The sequence below is a fragment of the Erpetoichthys calabaricus genome, chromosome 1 (genome assembly GCF_900747795.2).
Source record: "Erpetoichthys calabaricus chromosome 1, fErpCal1.3, whole genome shotgun sequence".
Taxonomy (NCBI): Eukaryota; Metazoa; Chordata; class Cladistia; order Polypteriformes; family Polypteridae; genus Erpetoichthys; species Erpetoichthys calabaricus.
The window spans coordinates 263,714,429-263,741,893 of NC_041394.2; the positions used below are offsets into that span (position 1 = coordinate 263,714,429).

Genomic DNA, 27,465 nt, shown 5'->3' on the forward strand with positions numbered 1-27,465 from the left:
ATGAGTCTAGAACTTGACCCTCCTTGTCCTCCATGATTCAAATCATCTGTGACTTCATTTGATATTTCTCTGCCAACCTTGTGGCTGATGCTAAATACAAGACCACCAAAGTCCTCTTGTGTTATTGTGGAGCTCATATATGTTCTTAATCAGCTTGCTTTTAGGTTATTCTTACTCTTGTTAGGTTATTATGTTGTCATTATGTAAGTCAAGCTTTTGTTTGAATAAGGAAGCATTGTTAGGAAATGGCCAGGGTTAACCCTGGCTCTTTTGTCTTTACTTTTTATTTATTCATGTTGTCATCTTTTGAGTTTAATTTTACAATTTATGTTCATTTTCTGTTATTTTATTTTGTATTTAATATTTTGTTTATTGACTACTCTGCAATGTTATGTGTTTATGACAAATGTATTTGTTCTTTATTCTGTGTACCTTGTTCCCTTTATGTTGAACCTAAGGAGGCGGTGCCTCCAAATACTGCAGCTGTGAAACAGAACCCAGTGCTTTATATGCTTTATAACCCAGTTGTTATGTAACTTTTGTTAATATTGTTATGCATTGTGTATTGCATTGTGTGTCTCAAGGCTACATTCCCTGTGTTTTTTTTTTTTGTTTCTTTTTGTGGAACCCCCAAGAAGTGGCCAGTATGACATAACTGCAGAGGCACCACTCTCCAACTTTATTTTCTGCAGGAGTAAATGAGACCTTCAGAAGCTTGATGATTGTTGGAGTTTGGGCATTATTTTGTGAATGTTGTTTTTGATTCTTTGTTTATTGGATTTTTTCTTATATAGTAGTTCTTGGTTTCTGATTACATGTTTGTGCATTTGAGTTTTTTAGCTTTGGAATGCCTTTTCTGACGTACCCATTTTGCCCTATTTTTGTTATTTTTCCTGTGTTGCCGTTTTGTGCTACTTTTTGTTATTATAAAGAAGTTGTTCTTTTATAAAGATTCAGCCATGCCACCTGCACTTGAGAACAAGTACTCCACCTGGAGATAAGCATGTTTGGGTCCAGCCAGTCCTTGGGTGGGCAATCATCTAATTAAAGCTTGGGCTGGTGCTGGAAGAGATGTTGGTGAGGCCAGGAGGGGATGCTTCCTCTATGGTTTCTGTGTGGATCCCAATGCCCCAGTGTAGTAATGAGGACACTGTGCTAAAAATCTGGTGCCTTCCATCAGATGAGATGTGAAACTGAGGTCCTGATTCTCTGAGGTCATTAAAGATCCCTCGGAATCCTTGGAAAAGAGTAGGGGTGTTTCCCAATGTCCTGGCTTCAATGGCTCCTTAATCATCCCCTGTCTCTATATGACTGTCTGTCTTACCATTTCACCATCTAATAGCAAATGTGTGGTGAGAGAAATGGAGCAAGAATGGCTGCCATCACATCATCTATGTGGATGCTGCACATTGGTGGTGGTTAAAGCGGCCTGTGACTGTCTATGTAAATGCTTTGACTATGGTTTAGAAAGACACTGTATAAAAGTAAATAATTAACTGATCATTTTTCTTGTTTTCTCAGATGAGCAGTTTTATGGTTTACATTCTCCTTTCAAGGGCATTTTTGTGTATATCGAGTATTTAAAAGAATTTTTTAACTTTTAAAGCCAGTATGCCATTTTGGTCCAGTTTGGGGTCAGACTGCCTTGAGTTAGGCCTATTTTGGAGCAGATTGACAAAATTCTAAGGCAGCCCTTTTTTGTATTGGTCCCTTTTTGCCATCTTGTGTGGTTCGGCACCACCACAGTGACATTAGAAGAATTTACTTTTGTTATCAGCTCTCTCTTGAATTTTTGTATTTCGTTCTGTAAATAGCTTTTTTGACTTTCTGGTTAGAATTTAGATTATTGGTTCTTGGAATTAGTTTATCTGCTTAGGTGTGCTTTTTTGCATCTTGTTTGTTTTCTTATATTTTTCTTAAATTTTTGAAAAAGTAACTCTTTGACTATAAAATGTTTTGTTTTTGTGGCTCAGGGTTTTTTGTTATTCCCCCACTCACTTTCTCAATTTTTTTTAACATTTCAATTTTGACCCTTTTTATCGTGGGCCTATGCTGGGCAAAATCCTGCTTCTGACTTTTGGGGTAAGGTTCACTTTGTTGTTAGGCTTGGCTGAAGTCTTGAGGCCTAGTTACTATATTTCATTCTAAGTTTTAACAACTCAGTCATAATCATAACATATATAGCCCTTGTCTTGAATTGGTAGACATCAAAGTGAAAATTGTGGATTTTATTTTGCAAAATCAATGTAGATGAACAAACAAATTCACTAACTTTTTATTCTAGCCTTTTTGTGTAGCCTGCTGGCAACATTTTAAAAGAAAGCACAGCTGTACTTTATGTAATAGGATCTACACCATCACATACATATAAGAAGTTCACTATATGTGACAGAACTGACCATTTAAACCTGTAAACCTCTATAAACTAATGTTAGTCAGGTTCTGGTCCTATCCTCTTTTACTGTAGCATTAACATTACTTATCCAAAACTCTAACACTGAAAAATTTCTGATGGCATTGTGGCATAACTTTATCTTTAACATTCCTCTTTTTCCTTTCTCTTTTTCCTGAAAATAGTGCCAGATAACTTTGACCATTTTATAGCTGACTAAGACAGAGTTCACTGTTCAGTAAAGTTCTTCTGCTCTTATAATAGATATGTTCATCACTGAGACTTTGTCACCATGTTAATCGGAGTTTAAGATTAAACCAACTCTGTGCGTAAGCAATGTTTTATTTATTTTAATTTAGTTTATTGACTTATCTGTTTAATTTTAAATCAGGTAAAATGACAAACATTGCACTATAAATCATTTGCTGCCGTATTGTTGCCGTATGCTTATTTGCATTTTGTTACATGTTATTTCACTGACCTATACAGAAAGATAGTCTGAGAAAGGAAGTCCTTGACAGCCACTACTTCTCCTTCTAAAGATCTATTCTGGTTAGCAGACATCAGACGTCAGCTTATAGAATGGAGAGACGATGATTGGCAGACTGGTCCAAGTGCTACATTCTCTCAACATGGATAAGATGGAAGATACTGTATAACTGGTGATTTCAGGAAGGCTCATGCTGGCCACATCTCATTGCACATTGAGGGGTCTACGGTGGAATCTGCGTAGAGCCCCAAATTTCTTGGTGTGCACCTGGCAGCTGACATTACTTTGTTAATTAACATCACTTTGATAGCCAAGAAGGCACAGCAGTGTCTCCATTTCCTTTGGAAGAAGGCAAGTTTACCTCTCCCCTTTCTCATGACATCCTAGGAACTTGAGCATGGGAAAGGTGCTATATATATAAAATGTATTATTATTATTTGACACTTCTGGAATAAGGTAGGGTCACCCCTACTGATCACTGGAGAGGAGCAGCAGCAGCCAGTCACTCAGGTAACTGCTGCATGGGCACTGAAGGATGGTGGTTGGACAAGGGAGCAGTGCACAGAGGTCCCCAACTACACCAAAGGATGGAGGTGAGGAAATGAGCCGAAGGTGACTGAACACACTCTCTGGCATCTCTGTCTGCTGAACAGACACAAGGGGGTGAGCAGAGGAGATAAGCTCAAAAGAAGGTCACACCAGAGTTCAAGAGCTGGTGGAAAAAAAATTGTTGCTCTTGATTGTGTTTTAATTCTTGATCTTAACTTACTTTATTTATGGCTTTATTTATTAGTGGATTTTAACATCCACCATGAGTACTTGTTTTTATTGTGGATTATTTATTAATTCAGAAGACTTTGCACTGCACTGTTTGCACATTGATTGTTTGTTGGAGTAAAATACATAAAGCAAAGCACTGTTTGCACCTAGATTTATGGTTTTGTGTTCTCATTGCAATAGTCCATCCATTCATGACTATTGATTTGAGTGTTAGGTTATTGTCTGAATCTGAATCACATTTATTTGCCAAGTATGCTTGCAAACAAGGAATCTGACTGTGTTTTTCTTTTAATGATTCCCCAAGTGTGGTTACATGACAGACATAACACAAAATTGGTAAAACACACCTGAGATAAGTAAAAGACCAAGAATGTGAATGGATGCATACAAAGTACAATGCACTGCAGGTAATACTGAAATAACAACTACTGAATTAAGCATTAGCTATGTGTAAGAAAATTACAAGATATTGGGGGGAAGGAGGTGCCCAGACAGAGCATTGACTGCCAAATTTAACCATTTGTGAGCTTGATGGCCTGTGGAAAGTAGCTTTTCTTACAGGTGCTTGTTTTGATGTAGTTTAATCTTTAACGCCTGGCATTTGGAAGAACTTCAAAGATGTTATGGTGTTGATGTGAGGGTTCAGTGATGATTGCAATTTCCAACGTTTTTATAAAAACTGTTTTTAATGCATTGCTTTATCAGTGTACCCTTCCTCTTTATTTTAAAGAAAGACTTGGTGTAACTTTAATGTATCCATGCACAGCCAGTCAATCCATAAATCAACATAGGCAGCCACCTCGGGCATCGACATCTGAGGAGTGCCATTTCTGAAAGTTAAGGGGTGCATGCTCCAAACCCTGACGGGGAACATACTGAGTGGACAATGGGCAGTGTTTATGAATGTTAAAGTGTGCATGCTCTGTGCATAAAGGGGTGTGCGCTTCTTAAAGTCCTTGGTATGTACACAAACTCCTTTACATACAACTGAAAGGGTGCACAAGGACACTAAAGGGGAACCTCCCGCCTTTCACTCCACAGGTCATCAGAGTCTAATAATACCGACTACCCGCTATGGACAACGTGGATGTTGGTATCCATCTACCCCGCCTAGTTTTCTGTATCCATATATACATAATTAAAGCCATTTAACCCAACTGAGTTTTGCAGAGGTCCTGAGCCTATTCTGACACCATTGGACGCAAAGTACAGAAGAAGCAAGCCATTGATTCATAATATTAGACAGATCTTAACACTTTTCTAAGAGCCAAATAGGACTTGTCTTGAAAAAAAATAATTGTTCCTTTGCTCTCCCTTGCTTGTTTTTTTTAGCTTGTTGAGGACTACATTTCAAAATGTATTCATCTATATATTTATTATAGATTTGGAGTAGCATCGGGCACAAGACAGAAATCAGCTCTGGACAGAATGGTTGTCCTTCACTGGGCACAGTTAAATATGCATTTAAAGTCAACGGCCTACATTTCTTTTGGATGTGAAAAGAGACTTGAAGAAATATTCACATGGGTATCAAGATAAAATGGAAACTGTACACAGACAGTGAACAGCTGGAAATGAAACACGCAACCTTAGAACTGCAAGGAATCATCACCAGACCCAAAGAATTGATTTTGTTTTGATTCTACATTTTACGTTGAGAGGTCCATCCCAGAAAATCTCTGCGTCCAGAAAAACAACAAAACGTCCAAACATACTGTATACCATGTGGACAGTAGGGGGCGCTCCAGCTCCCCAAACACAAATAGGATCAAGACACAAGTTAAAAGCCAAAGAGTCTTTATTTGGGAAACTCTTCCCCACGTGGTTCCCACCATAGCCACAAGTATGCACAAGCATAATAAATGGCACAATAAAGCAACCCTTTGTCCTCTCTCTGTCTTCTCTTAGTTGCTGCCTCCTCCACACCACCTCACAAGCTTTGTCCACCTCCTTCTGACTCTGGCTCGATGATGTGAGGCAGGCAACTTCTTTTATTTTAGCCGCCCCAGAAGTACTTCCGATCTTCTGCACATGTGGTCTGTAAGCACTTCCGGGTGACACAGGGACTCTCTAATCCTGCAGCTCACCCTGGGAGCCCCCACAAGACCGAACAGGACTACAATACCCGACATGCCCCGCAGGCACCCACATGGGGATTCAAGCCTGGCCATCCCTCAACCAAAATGATATGTGTTTCTCAATAATACACACAAGGAAGGAGCAACAAAGGAAGAACTGAAAAATTACAAAGTAAATGGAAAGAAAAAAATTCTCCTGTCCCTCTAGCAATCACTAAATGGACCTCAAACCCTATTTACTTGGTGGGATCTCCTGACCTTTCCTTTCTTACCTCTCCTGTCTCCAACCCTCAACCTTGTCCTACAAACTGAACGTTGCCCCTATTTTGGTAGGCTTGAAATGGAACACAAGGCCTTCGCTGTGAAACAGAACAGACTTATGAGACATGCAGAAATCCAAATTCATTTCCCCCATTATTAGTATTTGTTCAGTTTCATACATGTGTCTTTGTCTAGTTTGTCATTTTTATAGATGGAGATTTCATTTCTCACCTGTTTTCACTTTAGTTTACTTTTTAAATTGATTGATTTTAATTACCAATTGTCTGAACAATGACAATATTGGCATTGAGTAGACAATACATAAAACATTCATTTTTCAAAATTCTTATGATTTATAACTACATTGAATACAACAACTTCTCTTCAAATAAACAGGATCAATATTCCTGTCCTTTTACTTGCTCTAATCTAGTTGGCGTCACCAGCAGTGAGAGAGTGTACACCAAGAAGAGGAAAAGCAAGACAGGTAGTCCCCCAAACAAGACACACGAACACCCCCACACAGTACGTTTAACTGAAAAGTAACAGATGCCTTTATCAGCAAAGAGGGAGTCCTGCTCTGTTCTGAAAAAATGAACATAAGGAAGGGCTGGAATTCTTCACCAGGCTTCTAACATGAAAATTATTTAGAAATGCAATTTCCTTTGGAGAGATTTTTTTTCCAAAAAAAATAAAAAATCCATTAAGTATATAAAATAATGAATAATGTCTGGAGATATGGAAACAAATAAAAAATACAGACTGCTGATTCTGATTCAAATCCATGGGCAGACGAATACTGTAATTCCTGGTGTATATGAAATTCAGGTTCATGCAGCGTAATATGTGCCTGGAATATTTAGCATGGCATTATAAAGTACAAAGAAACACCAGGTCAATCATATTTCAGCATCAAGTAGGTGACACACTTAATAAAAATAGTAACTAAATCGACCAGTCTCAGGGGAGAAGCCAGGCAGCTCTTTACTGATGGGATTTTTTGGAGTGATTGGCTATCACCAGTACCTCGCACTGCTCAGCAGCTTACAGTGTTTGCCTAAATTTAATGTGCAAATACAACTTATTGCAAGAGGCAGACAGGAGATTACGGTTTTGTGTCACACAATAATAAACTAGCTAATTTATACATTATTAAGAAAATATGAGGATTTACTATTGTTTCCACATGTAGGATTAATTTCAAAGATGACAGATTTTTATCCATTTTCTGTACCTACATGGCCCTACTAAAGCTGATATTTCTGATTAGGACTTCACCATCATGTTCAGTGTTCTCCTTCTTTCTCTAGCCATTTATGAGTTTGATTTGAGCTCTTTCTATCTAACAATGTCTCTCCCATCAGTGAGAAAAGCAGACATAAGAGTTTTGCTCCCGCGTTCAGGGTTTTAGTATTTTGAGCTTGCAAGTAATTTTTTCACATGCTGCCTTTGCCCTTTATTTTGTGCGTACCAAGGTTAAGTAATGGAGAGTAATTAGGCCCACCTAAAAGATTTAAAAGCTGACACAGTGACACTTTCAAATGTATTCTAAAATATGGCTGCTGTTGTGGTCTGTTGTGGGTCTTATCCTGAAGTTTACTTTCACACTTCCTGTTAATTGCTTTGTAACTGTTAATTGTCCTTTTTTGATTGCTTTTGTTTCTTCAGCTAGTTTCCATATCCTCATTAATTATTATTATTATTACAAGGCTCAGGTGGGGTGGCACAGTGGCGCAGTGGGTAGCACTGCTGCCTCGCAGTTGGGAGATCTGGGGACCTGGGTTCGCTTCCCGGGTCCTCCCTGCGTGGAGTTTGCATGTTCTCCCTGTGTCTGCGTGGGTTTCCTCTGGGCGCTCCGGTTTCCTCCCACAGTCCAAAGACATGCAGGTTAGGTGGATTGGTGATTCTAAATTGGCCTTGGTGTGTGGGTGTGTTTGTGTGTGTCCTGCGGTGGCTTGGCACCCTGCCCAGGATTGGTTCCCTGCCTTGTGCCCTGTGTTGGCTGGGATTGGCTCCAGCAGACCCCCGTGGCCCTGTGTTCGGATTCAGCGAGTTGGAAAATGGATGGATGGATGGGCTCAGGTGCTATAATCAGCATTGTAGCAGCACCTAGGGATCTCTTTAAGGGTCTCTTCTGCCACTACACTTTCGCAGTGGCATTAGTTCCTTCTCGGCTGTGCTCTCTGTTTGTTTTTGGCTCTCCTGTGTGGTTAGGTGTTGGCTTAGCACATGTTTTATCATTTTGTATTTGATTTTTTTAATCATTGTGTTTTTTTATGCTTTTATTTAGTAAGACCAAAAAGAAGCCCTTGTTAATGACTTATGTATCTGCATGTGACTAATAAATGCATTACAGGTAGTGCCTCACCTAAAGGGTTACCAAAAATTCTTACCTGTAGGGGCTTCAATGTCTGGAGTTTCATTTCCGGTCACATCCTTACTGGTTTGATTGAAGAATATTATTTTGTCCGTTGTAAGATGCAGTCCCAAAGTGGTACCACTGGAGGCACTTGTTTTGGCCCAGACTGTCCTACTGGGGTCTGCTGTTGTCACAGTGAGTGGTTCCTGCTTATTATTATGTTGTGCTGTAGTTGGTTCCATCATTGAAGTGTCAAAAGTAGCTACACCGGACTGCAATTCAGGTACTTGACGAAATATAGCAGGGTCTGTGTTGCCAGCCTCTGGCACAGGTATGGTGGCATTACTTTTTCTTTGTGGGTCCAAGGGAACAGTCTTAGTTGCACTCAATGTTTTTCGGGTCTGGCTGACAGTATAAACCGGAAAAGTGGTGTGCTCAGGATATTTCTTTTGGGATGTATCAAACTTGCTACTGGTTTCAGTAAACTCCAGCGGTGGCACAGTTCTAGAGTACAGTGGCACAGTGGTGGGTCTATTTTCATCACTGCTATCAGTTGGAAGTTTGCTTTCATTGTATGCTGGAGAGAGCAGGCCTTTTACTTCTTCCGAGAAGGTAAAGTTGGGTTGTGGAAGAAGCACTTCATGTCCATCTTCAGCACTCTGCTGGGATATTTCTGAATCCTTCATCTGTGTTTGCTCAAATCCCCTTGTTAAATCAGTAGGTAAAACTTGAATGGAAGGTGTTTTGGATTCCATTAGAAGTTCAGAAGGCACCCAAGAGACACTAAGTGAAGCATTCTGATTCGGGGAGGAAGACAGTGCAGGATTGAAGACGTGTGCATTCAGAAAGGGTGAAGAAGTTTGCATCTCCACATTCTGAATTGTGGCTTCAGAAACCGAGACCCAGTATAGTGAATACCAAAGGACCAACGTCAACATGAAACCTTGAGGAAGCATAGTCCACCTGCTGCAAGCGGGCATGTCTAACACAACAGCGTATTCCATTAAGGAGGTACTTTTGTCTTCCTAAGTATTCTTTGAGAATTGACCTGGGAGGAAAGAGAATCAGAAACAGAAACAACATGCATGTTATAAACTGGTGACTGTGGACATCGGAAGAGGACATTTCATTACATTATGGCTGCACTTAAATGTGTTGGATAAATTTAGTATTTGAAAACCGTGCAAGATATAAAATAAAATCATTTTTTTATAACAGAAAGTAAATTGGCACAAATGTTACATATATTTAAAAATTGAATGTGAATCAAGTTTAGTTCAACAACAAATATGCTAAAAATCAATTATTTTCTATATGCAAAATTCAGGAATAGTACATTTCCAGAACATTCAGATCAGCACGTGTACACAAATTCTTGCTTTACTCACTTTAGTTTGGCTTATCAAGCATTTTTTCTTAACTGTAAATTGTTTATAGTACAGGTCCATAATTAAGTGGATTAATAGTAGGTGGATTGATGGATGGTGTAAATATTGCTTTAGAGTTATGGCTGCATGTATTAAAATGGCAGTGATTAGGCGGTCTCGTGGCCTGGAACCCCTACAGATTTTATTTTTTTCTCCAGCCTTCTGGAGTTTTTTTTTTGTTTTTTCTGTCCACCCTGGCCATCGGACCTTACTCCTTTCTATGTTAATTAATGTTGTCTTATTTTAATTTCTTATTTTGTCTTTTATTTTTCTTCTCTTCATTATGTAAAGCACTTTGAGCTACTTTTTGTATGAAAATGTGCTATATAAATAAATGTTGTTGTTGTTTCCAATTTTTGTGTCCCATTATATCTAATTAAGCAAACAAGACTCAGAGCCTATCCCAGCAGTGCAGAGTGCGAGGCAGGAACCAACCCTATGGTTCTCCACAACCCTGATCTTGGTAGACTTATGGAGGTATGGAAAATGGATGGATGGATGGATGAGTACCTCCAATACTATATCATAGGTGGACTGGAGCCTTTCCATCACAAGACACATTCATGCACACAACCATGTGCACACTCACACTAACTGGACAGATTTCAAATTGACAGTTGACCTAACAAGCTTGACTTTGGGATGTGGGTGGAAGACTGAAAGTACTTGGAGGATTACTGAGAAATGGAAGAATATGCAGACTTCACACAAAAAATGAAAAGCTCCAAATACAAACCACATCTCCTGGAGCTGAGAGCTGTGCTAACTAGGGAGCCAGCAATTAGCATTAATGATTTCCAATATGGGGCAGCACAGAAACACCGGGCGTAACACTGCTGCCTCACTACTCTAGGGACCTAGATTTCATTTGGATTGAATTTTCTGCTTGGTCACTTTCTGGATACAATTTTCAGTATTTCTTTGTGTTGTGGGGGTTTCCCCTCACATACAAAATCCTTGTGCTAAATAATAAATTTTGGCTCAGGAGCTCATACTGTACTTAAACCAATGACAAGTTGTGGGACTGATTTTTTTTTTTTTTATTATTATATCGGCATCAGTCTTTACTGCTGGGCCCCTTCCCCTTTCCTTATTATTATTAGTAAGGAGTATGTCAGGTTAGTTGAATTGTTGTTATTCTGTGAATTCAGCTGAAGTTTTGTATTTTATTACACTCTTGTTTATCATGGTGTGGTAATGTGCTGCATGTTGGTTGGACATGCAAGTTAAGAATTTCACTGAACACATGACAATATTAATACTACTACTACTACCACCACGTATGCACATGTTAGCTTAGTTGGCAACTGTAAACTGGCCCTGGGATTGTATTCTTTGTGGTGGAGCAGTTGGTTTCAGGCTTGGATGTGACGCAACTAGCTGCCCGTGACTCTGCAATGGGAAAGAACGACTGGAAGGATGAAAGATCCACCCCTTGTTCATGACTACAGTAAACCAGAGTAAGATCCTTAATAAGGGTAGCACAGTGGTGCAGACCTGGAGCCCTGAGGTCACATCCCAATCTTCTCACTATCTGTGAGGGGTTTTTCACATTTCCATGCCTGGTATTTCTCCTGGCACTTCAGACTCCTTCCATATCCCAAACATGTACATCCAGCCGGGGTATGAGTGAGTGTGAGTTAACCGTCCATATGTACTGCCATCTGCCTTCTACCAATGCTACAGGGTCAAGCTCCCTAAAACCCAGCAATGGGAAAAGTGGGTTCAGAAATTAGATGGATGGATAATAACAATAAAATTCTTACTTATGTTTGAGTATTTGATGTTATAAAGTGAAAAGGTTTGATTTCTTCAAAGTAGCTTCTGCTATATGAAATGTCACATTTATTATTAATACCGGGTGCTTTGATGAATGCAATCAATAGAGTCAGAAATCCATAATACTAATTAAAAGAAAATTAGAGGTAAAAGATGGCTTAAACGTATGGTTACACTGGTGGAAATCTCCTTTAACACTCAGGTTAGAATAGCCTCAGGATTACAGGCAGCTCTTGATGCAGTGGCGGAGAGAAGACATTGTAGGAGATGTATAGAGACACAGAGAGCAATCAGGTTTTAATAGTTGAGGCTTGAATGACCATGGTTTGTGGGTGACATGGTGGTGTAGGGGTTAGAACTGCTGTCTGTCAGCTCCAGGAGACTGACATTGAATCCTAGTATGGAATTTGAATTTTTCCCAGAGTCTTGTGAATATTCCTTGATACTTCTCCTTCCTGCCATATCCCAAAGATGCATGTGTTAAACTGAAATGGTGAATCGGAATGGGCAGTGTGCCCAGAACTTTAAGTGGGCCAGTATTTGCCCCATTTGTCCTTAGGTGTACCATGAGTTCATTTATGCATACCAGCCTCACTAGCAACTTGTATTTAGAAATAAAAACTGCCCTGTCAATGAGCTTTTGCACTTCTGAGGGTCTCCCAAAGCCCACATGCTTTCTAAAATGGCTTCAATATATAAGCATGCTTTTGGGCCTTAAAGGGGATCCCTTACTTTCTCAGATCTCAGAAGAAATTGTAATATCAGCATTGCGTCTAGAACATTACATATGTAGGAGGATGATGAAGAAGCCAAAACAGCAGGGAAGAGCTGCCAGTTCTTTTTTTTCTCACTTTTGCTGCTGCCTGTGCCCAGTGATTGACTGGCACTTCATTCAGTGCTGGTTTCTGTTTCCTGCCTGATACATCTGGAACAGGCTTACCCCAAACTGCTCAGTGGTGGATAACTCAATAGTTGTGTGTTATTCCTGCACCTGCACCCTAATTTAAACCACTGATAGACCCGAGCCAAAGTATTACACTTACAGCCGACAACTTCATGCAAGGACAACACGGTAAGAAGAAAAAGGTTCTTGTCCCATGTCCTCCCTGTGTGGAGTTGACATGTTCTCCCCGTGTTTGTGTGGGTTTCATCTGGGTGCTCCGGTTTCCTCCCATGGTCCAAAGAGATGCAGGTTAAGTCAATTTGCAATTTGCAAGGCCCTGTGATGGCCTTGCGTCCTATGTTAGCTGGAATAGACTCCAGCCCCTCCGCAACCCTGGTCTGTATTAAGCAGATTAGACAGTTTTTATCCAAGGCTATTTACAACATTTGTGATACATCTGGACCACAGGTAAGTGAAGTGGTTTTCTCATGGTCACACAGTGTCAGTAGCAGGATATGAATCCCCATCCTCAGGGTCTGAAGGCCAAAACCTCAATCAATACACCTAGAATGCCTGCCCCAACCATCCCAAAATATTTACATTAGAGAAGACAAGATATTTAAATTTTTTTGAATATAAATAAGTATGTTAATTTCTCTGCAGTGGGTTGGCACCCTGCCCGGGATTGGTTCCTGCCTTGTGCCCTGTGTTGGCTGGGATTGGCTCCCGTGACCCTGTGTTTGGATTCAATGGGTTGGGAAATGGATGGATGGATGTTAATTTCTCAATTCTTTAAAAGTACCAGTATGTGTGTTTGTGGAAAGTGCCATTTTGTTAACATTCGCAATGGTATTGCAGATGTGGTGCAACCTTTCAGCCAAGTAAACAGCCATCTACACAAGTGTTCAAGATAACCCATTTGTAAATATCAGTGTGCCCGCCAATTACATGGTAACTTCATGACATAACATTTAACATGGATGGTGAGGATGGAGCCTATTATCCTGGCTGCACTGAACACAAGGCAGGAGACAACCTCGGATGGAACATCAATCCATTTCAGGGCCCACTTATACCCACTCTGACTCGGGGCAAATTTAGAATTGACAAATAACCTAATCATACATCTTTGCAATGTTGGAAGGAAACCAGAGGATCTGCAGGAAAAAACTCTTATAGACACGATGAAAAGTGTAAACTCCACATTGACTCTGCCTAGGAGGGAGATGTGAACCCAGGGTAATGGATCCACAAGGCAGTTGTGATAACCGCTATGTCGTCCATAGCACTTACAATATTATGTCATCTTTTTCTCAAAACTGCCTGATCCAGTTCAGAATTGGTGGGGAGCGGGGAGTATGGGGGTGCTGCAGAAACACTGGACATAAGTCAGGGAACACATCTGGACAGGGCCAGTGACGCACACTCCTTTTATTTGAATTTACATGACGGCCAGTTTGGAATCAACAATTAAACTAGCCTGCCATTTAACTATTGTTATGTTTCAAAGGATTTTTATGACATTTTGTTTATTTGAAAGAATGGTCTGAAAGGAGAGTTTTAATAAAGGAAGAGGAAATGGGAAATGGGAAAGGCACAAATTCTGTTATCAAACTGAGACACGGTAATAAAAACATGTGAACACTCCAGCGCCAGGTAGGACCCGTTAAGGCCATTTTCCCATTGTGCATCCGGAGGTTTGTAATCCCTTTTGTCAATTTGTTTGAGTTTCAAACACATCTTTATTTGAGCAGAGCTTTTGTAAGTCATCATTTCCACTGGGGAAAAACAACAGGCCTTTAATGATAATTAAAAAGAAACCTATTTTTTAAACGAACAAAACAGTCTTAATTCTTATCTGTAAAGCAATTACTGGGCTTTAGCAATAGTTTGTATTGAATCGCTCATTAATTGCTTGTCATTAATGCTTAAAGCCTATTAGGACAATCATTTTCATTCTGAGATGACCTATATTTCACTCCTCAAAAGAGTAATTTACTAATTAGGTTTTTTCTTCCCTTTTATAAAATCCAGCCTCAGAAAAATATACAAATTGAGGCACTAGAATAGAGAATGGAAAAAGATTTATATTTGCCAGGGCAAGCGATTGTAATAAATTATAATAAGTGACTGTGATAAGAAACAGATCATATTTACATTTTCATAACCTGCTTCTGTGTCTTTGCGCCTGGGCCCTACATCAGCCGCTGCACCAAAGGCCATATTTACAGTATGCCATTGAGTAGTACTACATCTAAATAAATCATTACTATAGATTTGTGGGTTATGCAAATCACACACAGTAAAACGTATCGTGAAGGACAACATGACCCAGAAAGCTGGGCCACCCTCTATAGTGCAGATTAGGCGACCAGGCATCAGGAAACGTCTGTCATCTTGATTGTAGGTCCACAGGGAGTGGTGCCTGCTCTTGTATGCGTCTAAAGAATTCAAGCTGCCCCTGTGAGATCAAGACGATAGGGCTGCCATTGATGTTATTCCAGAATTAGTCTTTAAATCTTTCCGCAGAGCTCTTTCAAAATGTTATTTTCTCTATTGTATTTTTAAAACCTGCCTATTCTGATCTTCTGCATAACCGCTTGCGGGTGGATGGCACTGTGGTGCGGTGATTAGGGGGTGCCGTCTCACAGCTTGATAAGACTGAGTTTGACTCCTGGTAGACTGGTGGTTTTAAATTGTCCTGCTGATTGGTGTGAGTGGCTGTGTGCCCTCTGATTGGTTCCTGCCATGTGTCTAATATTGGTGAGATAGGCTTCATCCCGCCAACCAGCCCTGACCTGGATTAAACAAAACCCCTTAGATATTATAGTTATGTATGCCCAACGTTGTAACTTCATGACATAACAAATAGCATGGTTGAAGGGTATGGAGCTTATTATCATGGCCGCATTGCACACAAGTCAGGATTCAACCTCAGATGTGCCTAACACTGGAATTTTTTCAGCTGCTTTGTATAATGCATTGCAATGGCGCCTGCTGTGAAAGGTGCTATATGTCTGTGATTGCATTTGTGTTTACAGATATAACAGTGTATGGGATGTCTTCCTTAAGCATGACATCTCCAGACTGCTGTCTCAGCAGGAATGCCTACTCTAGACAAGACCAGTCAATAAATAATTCAGTTCAGTTTATTGTTTTTATACTTTACATGTACAATGAGAACTGTGTGTTGATATGCACCAACAAATAAAACCACAGTGACAATTAAAAATAAATGCATACATACATACATACATACATACATACATACATACATTCATACATGTGTAAATGTTTCAGAGTAGAAAATGAAGACATAAAGAAATATCACATGGAAACATTCAACATCTATCAGGCAAAATAAGTAACAATAAGACAGTAAAACTGAATTGCTAATGCAAATTGATTGGCAGCGTGCCTGCTTACATAATGGAGTCAGGGTCAGAAGTCAGGCAGAGATGACTGTATGGGAATTAACAGCGTAATGGCCTTGGGGTAGTCTGCTGGTATGACATTGAACGCTTTCATATCACTTGCTGGATGGCAGGGGGGCTAACTCTTTGTTTCTGGGGTACGTATGAGTCTTTTAAGTACAAAGAGTATGGTGAGAATTTTCGCTTACATGTGTGATCAACGTGCAACATGTCACCACTGTCTGACAGCACAAGCAGCAAATATCACTTGTCAAAGCTTACCTTACTGTGTATCATAACGCTTTGCATGGATGAATGTGTGGCGCCACAGTACCACAGTGGAGTTGCCATACTCCAGTGTCATTACATCATGGCAGCACTATCATGTTGACACCCTCACTATGGAGACCCTGATACCCCTAAAACCTGCATATTTAAACTCCTGGACAAGCAGGTGGTTACTGTACATGGACACCATCTTAGATTACATTTTTTTTAATTGCTGCAATGTTTTCAGGAGAAATTCATCCAAGTGATGGGGATATAAAATAATTTTCTTATCATTTTAAAGCAGTCAGTCAGGCATCTGCTTACCCATTTAGTCCTGAACAGGGTTGTAGGGGTCTGCCGGAGCCTATCCCAGCTAGCACAGGGCAGGAACAAACCTTAGACAGGGCACCAGTTCATCACAGGGCAAACACACCCACGCTAGGGCCAACTCACTTAACTCGCATGTCTTTGGACTTTGGGAGGCAACCTGAGCACCCATAGGGTGCCCACACAGAGAGAACATGCCAACTCCACACAATGAGCACCCGTGACATGAACCCTGGACTCCTTACTGCTACCACTGCACCATCCAACTTTGAAGCAGCGCACTTGAAATTTGGATAACAATTGCTGAGAGCTACAAGAATAGAGTCCCACTCTGTGAGATGCTAATTTTAACAGCTAAGCCGTCTCTAATCCCCAAAGTGATTCTTATATGATAGCTAGGGCTCTAACAAATTCATAGACACCATGCTTTTTGTTATTAATTCCTAACCAGTTTACTGTACGTTTTCTTATTTGGCTGATGCCTTTATCCAACATCACTCCAACCATTTGAGAACAAAAAAGAGTTATTTTTGTTTTTCGAACTGGAGCACAGGCGGGTGAAGTGACTTGTTCATGGTCACATGGTGTAAGTAGCAGGAGTTGAACCCATGATCTCAGGGTTTGAAAGTCTTAAGCACTATGACCACAGTGTCTGCCATACTCAGGTTAGAGAAATGAAAGTGAGATTGTCCAGATTAATACAATCTTAGAATGCTTGCTTTAGAAATGGTGACTGAAAGGCATACAGTGTGCAGTCAGCTTGGAGCTGCCTTACTAGAATGGATTTTGCTCTCAGATTAGCAAAATATCTCATGAAAGCAGAACATGATAATAATAGGACAAAGGGCCAGAGAGTAATGAAATTCTTGTGATTGGCATGTTTAAAAGAAATATCCAAGAGCACCACATGCTTACTCCGACAAATACCGTGACTGCAATAACTCAGCTGAAACAACTTAATGTTAAGTTGTAAACCAGCATCCAGCTCAGAATTGGTTCCTACTTTCCAGAGTCCGACACCCACAAACATATCATTTGGAATAAAAGATGGATGCTGATAAACTGATAAAACAGGGAAAACAATTTATTGTGAAACAAGGACTTTTCCAATAATTAAGAGGTCAAATATGTGTTTGAGTTGGGACCAATTGGTCTATTGGCTTAACTAGCAGTTTGTTAATTTCGAGGATGATATTAAATTAGGTGTCTTGAATCAGACTAGACCAGGAAGACCGTGAAAAAATCCAGAAATGGACAGACTAGACTTTAATGCAAATCTCTTCATTTTCAGACCCTCTTATTCCATTCTCTGTATTGCAGGTTATCCAGGAAGCTCCAGGAGCAAAGCAATCAAATGCAGGAAACATTAATATGACCACTCACACTCAGTCATACCAGGCCACAAGTTAAAATTAACGCCCTTGGGGTGCACAATTCAAGGAACATGAAGTATATTAACCTCTACTAGCTTTGGTTTATCTGGATGAAGCTCTCTACCATCAGTAAATTACAAAGCAAGGGGAAGTCATACTGGCAGATTACACCTTGCAATCAAAAACTACGCCCGGTAAACCAGCCATTTAGTTGTGGTTTATGTATTTCACAGTCTTTGATCCTCAGTGAACCATGATATTCATTATAGCTGGAGATAAGATTTAGAACTTAGGGGTTGTTTATTTATTTATGCTCTCAATTTATTATTTATTGCACTGTAATTCACATGCATTATGAATTTTTGAAAATGTAGCCAAGTGGGTAAGGCAATGGACCTCAACCAAAAAGCTGTCAGTTCAAACCCCACCCCAGACTCACTGTGTGAACCTTAGATAGCTACCTAATTGAGAATGGGGTGAAATTTAACACTAAAGTTGAATGGATTAAAAATAATCTATGAAGTAGCGGGAAGTGACTTTTAATACAGAAAGGCATGAAAAAAAATTAAAGTTAGTTAGTGTAAGCAGCTCTGTAAGGGAGTCTGTGAAGACAGCTATCGGCACGGTTCAATTCTGTGGTGTTTACACTAAATCACTTAGCCCTCTGGAGTAACATAAGACAGAAGGGAAAAAATAAAACCTGCACCCCTGCCTCATTATATTTATTACTCTGTTATTCACTGTGCACCTATAAATAGTGACAGACAGACAATTTCTTGTCAGAGCCGACAATTTATCAAGTAGGCACAGTAAAGATTTACTCTGCATGTTCTTTTCATTAAGCACTGTTAAATAAAGTTGTTTGCTCCACAGATCGCCCATGGGTACAAGCTGTACTAGGATACAGGCCGCAAGGAAGTTTTTACAATATTAGTGATCAGAATGGAACTGGCAGTGCCCTAAAATCAAGAACGGTAAATTCAGAGCTAAGCAGCCATTTGGAAAACTGTCACCGGAGGCCTAGGAAGGAAAAAAAATCTCCCAGTGGAAGCACAAGAGCAGATGAAGATAGGCAAACATTACAATCGCTCTGGCATTAGGCGAGTGAGAATGTGTCTGTCACTTCCATTATAATACTGTAGCTTCTTGTTTACCTGTATATTTAATTTTCTTACATTTAGATTTATTTTCTTAACTAATACTTAAATAACAATCAACAAATATATGTATTTAATAGTCAAGGCAAGGCCTGAGCATTAGTAAGTACAGTATAGTAGTAATATATACAGGCAATTTATACTGGAAGACTAAATGGCTTATTAATTTGCAAAATGTAATTAAAAATTTAATTAGCTTACAAAATTCCTTCAAACCAATGGACTAAAACATTCTGATTAAAAGCAACGAAAAAAATCCTGAGTGTAGATTAGTAGTTATTTCTTATTCTGTACTTAAGTACGCATCCATCAATCCATCCATTGTGGCATTATTTCTTCTTTATAACTCAGAAAATGAGTTGACTTCTTTTCATTGAGTTACGTTTATAGCCCTAAATAGAGCTTCTTCCTTGTGTCTGTTGCCATGTTGGATTGCAACTGTACCAACAGCACCCCTGGACAAGTGTGGTTGGGCCTACTTCCAATAGGTTTGTACAGCATCAAACATTATATGAATGGCACGCTTTTGGTTTCGCTCCAACTTCACCATGACAGTAAGTTAAAATGGATGCAAGAATGCCAAGAAGGTACAGCATACTCTCTGATAGACGTGATGTTGATGGGTAGCAGATATGCTGAAGTGACAGCAAAATGCCCGAGGCATTTATGGATATACTAAGCTTCCTACTGGCACTTGAAATGATAGTGTAGAATCTGTGGATTTTGATGGCTGATTAGGCTACTGTAATTTAATTAATCTATAATGAAGGAGCAAACCAAAAGAAAATTAAGAATTTGTGGGTAAGGTATTGTTTTATTCTTTTGAGAAATATCAATTTTCCTGGACACCGTGCCCCAGTCGGTGCCAGCTTATAAAGTGTAACATTAGTGGTATCATGACAAGAATCAGTCTGGACCATGCCACTAGGAACAGCTAACTACATTGCAGCTGCCAACTTCATAAATGGTGAATGTGCGAGAGTGCTCTGTTATGCATGGATTGCATCAAAATCCAGGATCTTTGGAGCTTCCCCTTGTGGGTTTGAAAGTTCAAAAGCTCAGTGAAAGAACACATTATTTTTCTAAATATGGGTTGTTAATGTGGGGTGAAGTGCTGGTATGAACCCGTACACATACATTAACTACCATGGCTCATCGCACAAGAAAAGGAAGTGCCAGGATGGAGTGCCAGTGTGTACCTGCCCATTTCAAGCATACGGTAAACAAAAAAAAATAAGGATAAATAATAATAACTTCTTCCCTGAAGTGAAAAATGACAAGCTAATAAATAAATGTCTTATCTGACCTGAGCATGTTGACTGCTAAATATGAATTAACTTGTAGAAGGAGATCTATAAATGGACGCCAGCTGCGAGTTATTTCATAAATCATCTTTATGAGGTAACTAGTAGAGCCAAATATATACATGCATATTTGCAGATAACACATTAAGACAGAGGATAGTGGGCGTCTGAAAAACAAATGAAAAATCACTGCAGAGTCATAAAGCAGAATACTTCACTTTCTGTTTTTCTTATTAGGCACATTTTGAATATCATTTATTTTTTACAAAAATAATTACATATATTTAACTACTACCATCTGAATATCTCTCAATGCTTAACGTTTCACCACCGTGACATTCAAATGGAAACTATGACAATCAAGTGCAACAAATTGTGCAAGATCTAAGTTGCTAAACCCAGCCAAGTTATTACAGAGCTGAAATACAAAATAATTTTCTGTTCCATGTGCCAACTACTAGGTAGCTCAAATAAACACTTTTTAGTGTAAATAAATTTATATCATGGCGCAATAACAAAATGCACTTAATTAGTATACTTTACATTGGCATAAGGAACAAATTTATCTGTTTTTCACTGTAGCAGTCAACATGTTAAAAAATATTTAATGTGCAGGTTGATCTTAAGTGATGTAAGGCTGCTGATTCTGTCAGATCCATTTTGACTTAGCTTCAGTTTCTCCAGAGCCCATTTTAGTCAGTGCACAGCAAAATCATCAGTCCACATTGGTAACAGCAGTAATGGCTAACAATGAGAAGGGAGCTCTGAGAAGTCAAAGTTTAGTCTCTTAGCACTCAGATCACCACCAATCTGGTCCTAAACCAAAAATATCTTCTGAGACTCCTGTGAATTTTGAAATTCTAAATTGTGCACATTCAGCAAAAAGCCTCCTAGGTAACAAGGTTTCTGAAATTGAGGCTAAACTGGACTCCCTTGCTGATAATGAAGTAGCTAACCTTTTTCTGCATGTCAGAACAATTTTATTTAATTGCAGTCTGATGTATTAGAAAGACCTTCATATCTATGTCTACCAAATCTAAATAAAAATGTGTTGGGCCCTTAGCAAGATTAGATGGAGGCAATGTAGTCTAAAGGGTGGTGCAGTGGGTGGTGCTGCTGCCTTACAGACTCAGTGTCCAGGCTTCAAATTCCACACCCTGCTATTGTCCTAGTGGACTCGGCATGGTTTCCCATGTCTGCATCGGTTTTCCTGCAAGTTTTTTCTCTCACAGACATGCTGATAAAATTGAATTTCAAATTGCCCCAGTTGTTAGTGGGGACCTTACAATGGTTCACTCAGAAGCCCTAGACTGGTACCCAGTTAAGGGCTTCCTCCCTTGTACCCATAGCTGAAGGGACAGGTTCGAGGCCACTGTGACTCTAAGGTGGATTATGTAGAGCTGAGATTGTTAATGTTATGATATGAATGCAGTCTACAGCAAGTTGCTTTCCCTTCACTGCTTGGTTAGCAACCTGGTATAGAAATTCAAAACTAGAACAATTGTGATGAGAACAGGCCTTTTAGCCCAACAAGCTCATTCATCTTATTCACTTGGATTGTCCAAAATAATATAACCCTAACCCTAATTAAGATTAGAAGATCCCTAAATCCTGCCATCTGCCACACTACTTGGTAATTTATTCCACGTGTCTATGTTTCTTTACATGAAGAAAAACTTTCAAATATTTTTGCAAAATTTGCTCTTAACAAGTCCTTACAGTGATAACTATGCCCCTGTGTTTTTGCTGAAGGATTCATTGTAGAATAACATCTGGGGCCCACTGTACTAATCCTTTCATAATTTTAGAAACTTCAGCCATGTGACCTTTTAAACTCCATTTGCTTACACTGAAAAGGTTCAGTTCCTTTAATTTATTCTCAAAGCTCATAGTCCTGGAATCAGCCTAGTCATAACTCATGTGGACTATCTGTAGTGCTTCTATGTCTTTTTTTGTGATATGGAGACCAAAACTATATACATTACCCTATATGAGGCCTCATGAGTGCATTATAGCTTTTGTAAAGAATTGGGGCAATTTTTTGGGAAAGATCTGGATTACTAGAGATTGCCTCTAACCAGACTGAAAGGAAACTTTTATTTTATCCCAAAATATGGCTGCAAATTTTTGAGCACCATCCACACTGCAGCCTTGTACTCTGAAATGACAGACTGTTTTCTCTCCTAAATGTTATTTTACATTAGCTTCTACTCAAAACCCTGGTTATGGGGCATCTCATGAACTGAGGTATGTAACAGCATCCAAATCAACTGACAGCCAAGCAATGAAAGAATCATTAGATCTGAATTAAAACCAAATTCTCCATTGGGTTGCCTGCATTAGGAGCTTCACTGATATTAAAATGAAAAACTATAAAGCCATTCCATAAACATGATTGAAAAACTGTTTTGATTAATAACCTCATGCTCAGTACACATTCATATCTCTGTTTACTTATACAACCATGTTATAAAAGATGACCACAGTTTTTAAACAGCATCTGAACTCATATATCAATATAAAGGAAAAACTTTTTAGCACTTTTCTTGTTCGACCACGGTGGCTTCAAATCCTTGACATTGAGTTTAGCCCTGTCCCTTAAATTTACAATCAATCTCTTGTCTTACAGTGCTTTAACCACGGCTATGCTTGAGTACCCTTTTATAATGACTCTAAAACCTGGAAAATTCAATTAAATTAAAATGTTCTTCAGGACTTATATGGAAAAATTACAGTGGGCACAGCAGCAACACTGACTGTGTTCTTTTCTATGGATGTCCTGGATGTTTTATTTCCCTTTCTTCTAAAAGAAATTAACAATTTTATGAACATTTTATAATTTCTGAACAATGTAGTGCTCATATCAGACAAAAAATAAATCAACCATAATTGTAGTATCGTCGGACCTTCTTGGTAATATTCTTTGTTAATGACTAAATTCGGTGACTTTTTATGTGATAAAACATGACCACATTGTGTTAAATGGATTATTTTAATATTCCCACAGACAGCAAATGTTTTGTACTCCTAATGAACTTGACAAGGTTTTGCCAAATTGTTAAAGGCCTGACTCACTCTCACAGTCTTACATTAGATCTAATTATCATGCATGTTATTGAGACCCAAACTGTAATTATTACTCTTCGAAATTAAATTACCCCTATTCAAAAGCTGATTGCATTTGTTCTGTTAATCCATTGCCACTATGGTTACAAATTAAAGCTAGAACAGTGCAACACCCAGATAGCCAAACTACATTAAAATTTACAGAAATTGTGACTAGCTGGAATTGAGTTCTGGCTGAGCATTGTGTTTAACGTATAACTATAATGTATCTTTGGAAAAGGCTTTAGATACAGTAGCTCCCCTCAAAATAAAAGTAATTAAAGTACAAAGAAACTCCCCAACACAAACACTCTTAAATTTCAATGCCAAAATCTACAGATGGTGAATGAAAAAGTTACAGCTCTGCCAAACAGTTTGTGTTAAAAGGTGTAAAAAAACAAGTTTTATATCCCATTTTGAATACAATTACAGACAAACAGATAAAAACAAAACTAGCCTGAGTTCTGTAGCTAACAACTACTTTAGAGGTAGTAATTTGTCTAATGCAAGATCTGAACTGCTATATATAATAAAATCCTTACAAGCATTAGTAGAACAGATTTAGGAACTTCTTCAGTTACAACATCTACCTTGATAAAAGGATAAGTGTCTATGTGTCTGTCTGTGTGTCCGTCTGGTTGCAATGTCTCTGTCATTCCAAAAGATGGCGCATCACAAACATTTTTAGAAATAAAATGCATTTCATTTGTCATTCTAACAGATGGCAGATCACAGACATTAACAATGCTTTTACAAATCCCATATTAAATAACATATAACAGAGACATATGCATTGCATGGTGCACTGTAAATGTTAACTCTGTGGTCTAGGTCGATTACTTAGATTTCAACCCTCTTAGTACAACTAGTTGTTGATAAGATAACATGCCAGATTTCAAAAGTCACCTTGGAATCTTAATATGGCAGTGGCAAAATCCGTATCCCCTTGCACATAAACACCCATGTAACTTCACTTTATTACACAATAGCAAATTGTAACTCTAACCATTTAAAAAACCCACCCTACTAGCTGTTCCTGGCCAAACACCAGCACCATTGACTGGCACAGTTTTAAATGAAATAAAATTGTCAGCTGTCACACCGTTATTGAAAAACTTTGCAGAAGGTAGACCCCAGAGTGCTTAATAAGTATAAACCAATTTCAAACTTCCCTTTTCTTTTTTAAAGTATTTGAAAAACTAGCATCATTACTGCTAGTCTGAGCTCAGTATTGGGACTGTTTCTGTTTTTAACTGACATGTTAGTGGTGACAGATGCCATTAGAAAGCATACTTTTTGCGTTCACTCCTGTCAGATGACACCCAGCTATACTTATTCATCAGATCAAATAACATTTCCACAATTCTACTATGATGCTCCAAATGAACTGTGTCAACAAGTTAAAAGACACTGTCACTTTTTAACTGAGTTGGCCTAACTTTAGTTTTACTGAATCAGCATCAATTTGAAGCTGCCATCTTTGGCATCAGTTTGCCTTTTACCACACATTTTAGCATATTATCCAAAACTTGCTTTTATTAGTTAAACATAATATAGGAAAATAAAGATATTCTCCGTGCATGGAAGTAATGGAGACATTATTTCTAGTAGAACTGACTACGGTAATGTGTTATTCATAGGCTTTTCAAATCATTCTCTATGCAGCTTTTACTTAATTGAAAATGCTGTTGCAAGGGCCACATACTTTTATTTAAAAGTCTATGCAACAACTTTTCAGTTAAATTTAAGGCTAATTTGAAAATTATCCGCCTATCACGCAAAACTTTAAATGGTATGGGGCCTGTTTAACTAATAGAACCTGCTAGTACATTCATCACGGTAATCCACTGTCTCAAGATGCCCGGGTTCTAACATTTTCCAAAGATGACTGAAACTACATTGGGTCACCGCAAAGGCCAACAGTCTAAGCAATGAATTTTGGTATAGAAATTGCCAAATTTTCTGTCTAAAATATGCAGAATATAGCTGATTATTAGTGTTTCATATTGTAGCAATGTAAGCTTGGCAAATCATTCTGAATTGTTCTTACTATCCTCTGTTATATCATTCTGTAGTATTCTGCTGATGCCACTGTTGTATTGCCTGGAACATGACACTAGTGATAATTTGAACCTTGTAATACATCAATAAAAGTATTCATTTTGCTTCTTATTAGACAGTACAGCATGTGCTTACGATAGTGTAGAGTCTCCATGACGTTGAGGGTGTTCATTTGGGTTGGGTCAAGTCAAGCTTTTTGTCGTGTGTACATAGTACAATGAAATTCTTACTTGCATGTGTTCTTGGAACAGTTGACAGTAAATCAATATACATACTGCATATTATATATACACGTTTGCTTTACTTTATAGGTTTCTATGGGGATCTATAAACAGAAAACATAACATTCATTTTCACTCGTATACAAGTGATACTTAGCTATTACCTTTCTTTTAGACCAAATGACCTTTCTTCAATGCCTGTTCCAATTAATTGTGACAGTGAGTTCCAGGAATAGATGGATGAGATCTCTTTGGGGGGGAATGATACAAGCCGCAACAACATTCTGTCACTTTTTAACTCACTTGGACTAGCACGCTGCTTAAGCGTTATCTTTGACACCAGTATGTTTTTTTTAAAACACAGGTTACAAAACTATCTAAAGCCTTTTTTTCCATCTTTAAAATTTTGGGAAATTAAGACTGTGTCTAAATATGGAGAATACTGAGAAATTAATTTGTACATTTATTTCTGGAAGAATTGACTACTTCAAGGTGCTTTTCATTGGCTGTTCTAATTGATCTTTATCAGTTAATAGCAAAAGCTGCTTCAAGAATCATTACAGGAGCTAAAAAGTAAAACTACATAATTTCAGGTCTCAAGTCCTTGTACTAGCTCCCAGTTAAACTTAGGGCTAAGTTCAAAATCCTCCTTTTAACTTATAAAGCCTTTAATGGCCAAGACAATGCTTACTTATCTGAATTTATCATTACCTACAAAGAAGAGCACACATTAAGATTTCAAGATGCCGGCCTACTTAAGACTCCAAGGTTTAATAAGACAACTGTGGGAGGCTGAGCTTTTAGTTACAGGGCCTCAAAGCTGTGGAATGATCTACTTGCTAATTAAGAGATACCCCTCCAGTCTCAGCATTTAAATCCAGACTAAAGACTCGTTACTTTAGTCTAGCATACCATGACTAGAGCTGCTTGTTAGCTGTGCAGCTGTGTATATTGTATACTGTTTTGTGAAAAATATAAGTAATACAATAATTCTGAACCATTACTAACCCTTCTCTGTTCTGTTTCTATTCTCAGTACCCTGTGGTTACTACTTTGTGTCCAAGATGTGTTTCTGCCTATGGAAAAGACACTTAGAATCAACGGATAGAAAGATTTTGCTATCAAATTGGATGGCCCAACACAGTATGTTGAGGAGAGGGTAGGTGGCTAGTTGGCCAAGGTCTACAGGGCTTTCTCTTTTACAATTGACTGTAGAGCCCCAAGACGTTTATCTTCTCCAGGGACACTGTTGACTGGAGGTTTCGTTTTACTCTCCTCTGTTGTCAACTGGCCATAGTTCAACAGTTAATTAATGAAAAGATATTAATGGACATTAATCACTTTTGAACCACTTATTTTTCCTGTGTTTTTATACAAACCAGTGTTTTTATATGCACTTTTTATGTACTGTAATTAGTATTTTGTGTTTGTATCTGCTGTGAACTTGTTACTGCACTCTGTGCCTGAAGAACTGAACTATTCAAAAACAAAATGAATGTTGAATAAATAAATGTGTGTAAATATATATATATATATATATATATATATATATATATATATATATATATATATATATATATATATATACAGTACATAGAGAGAGACAGATAGATATTAGTCGGTATAAAAATATACAGTATCTATAGTATATACAAACACTTTTATGTTCCAACATTTGTTCTTCTGATCAGCTGTTTAGCAAACTTATAACCTATGGGTAGAAACTGACCATTAGTGCCAGTGGTCCTGCACCATTAGCCAAAAAGGGAGAATGATAAAAGCAAC

General features: G+C 38.6%; 1 protein-coding gene across 3 annotated transcripts in view; it reads right to left on the reverse strand.

Moving 5' to 3' along the window:
- Window positions 1-27,465, reverse strand: part of prrt4b (proline rich transmembrane protein 4b) — a 113,958-nt gene that overhangs the window by 44,508 nt on the left and 41,985 nt on the right. For all 3 annotated transcript variants that reach the window (XM_051930232.1, XM_051930235.1, XM_028814807.2), the window contains one exon: window positions 8,395-9,408. In XM_051930232.1, coding sequence (XP_051786192.1) covers window positions 8,395-9,364 — 970 coding nt within the window. In that variant the 5' untranslated portion in view covers window positions 9,365-9,408. The remainder of the gene's footprint in view (window positions 1-8,394; window positions 9,409-27,465) is intronic.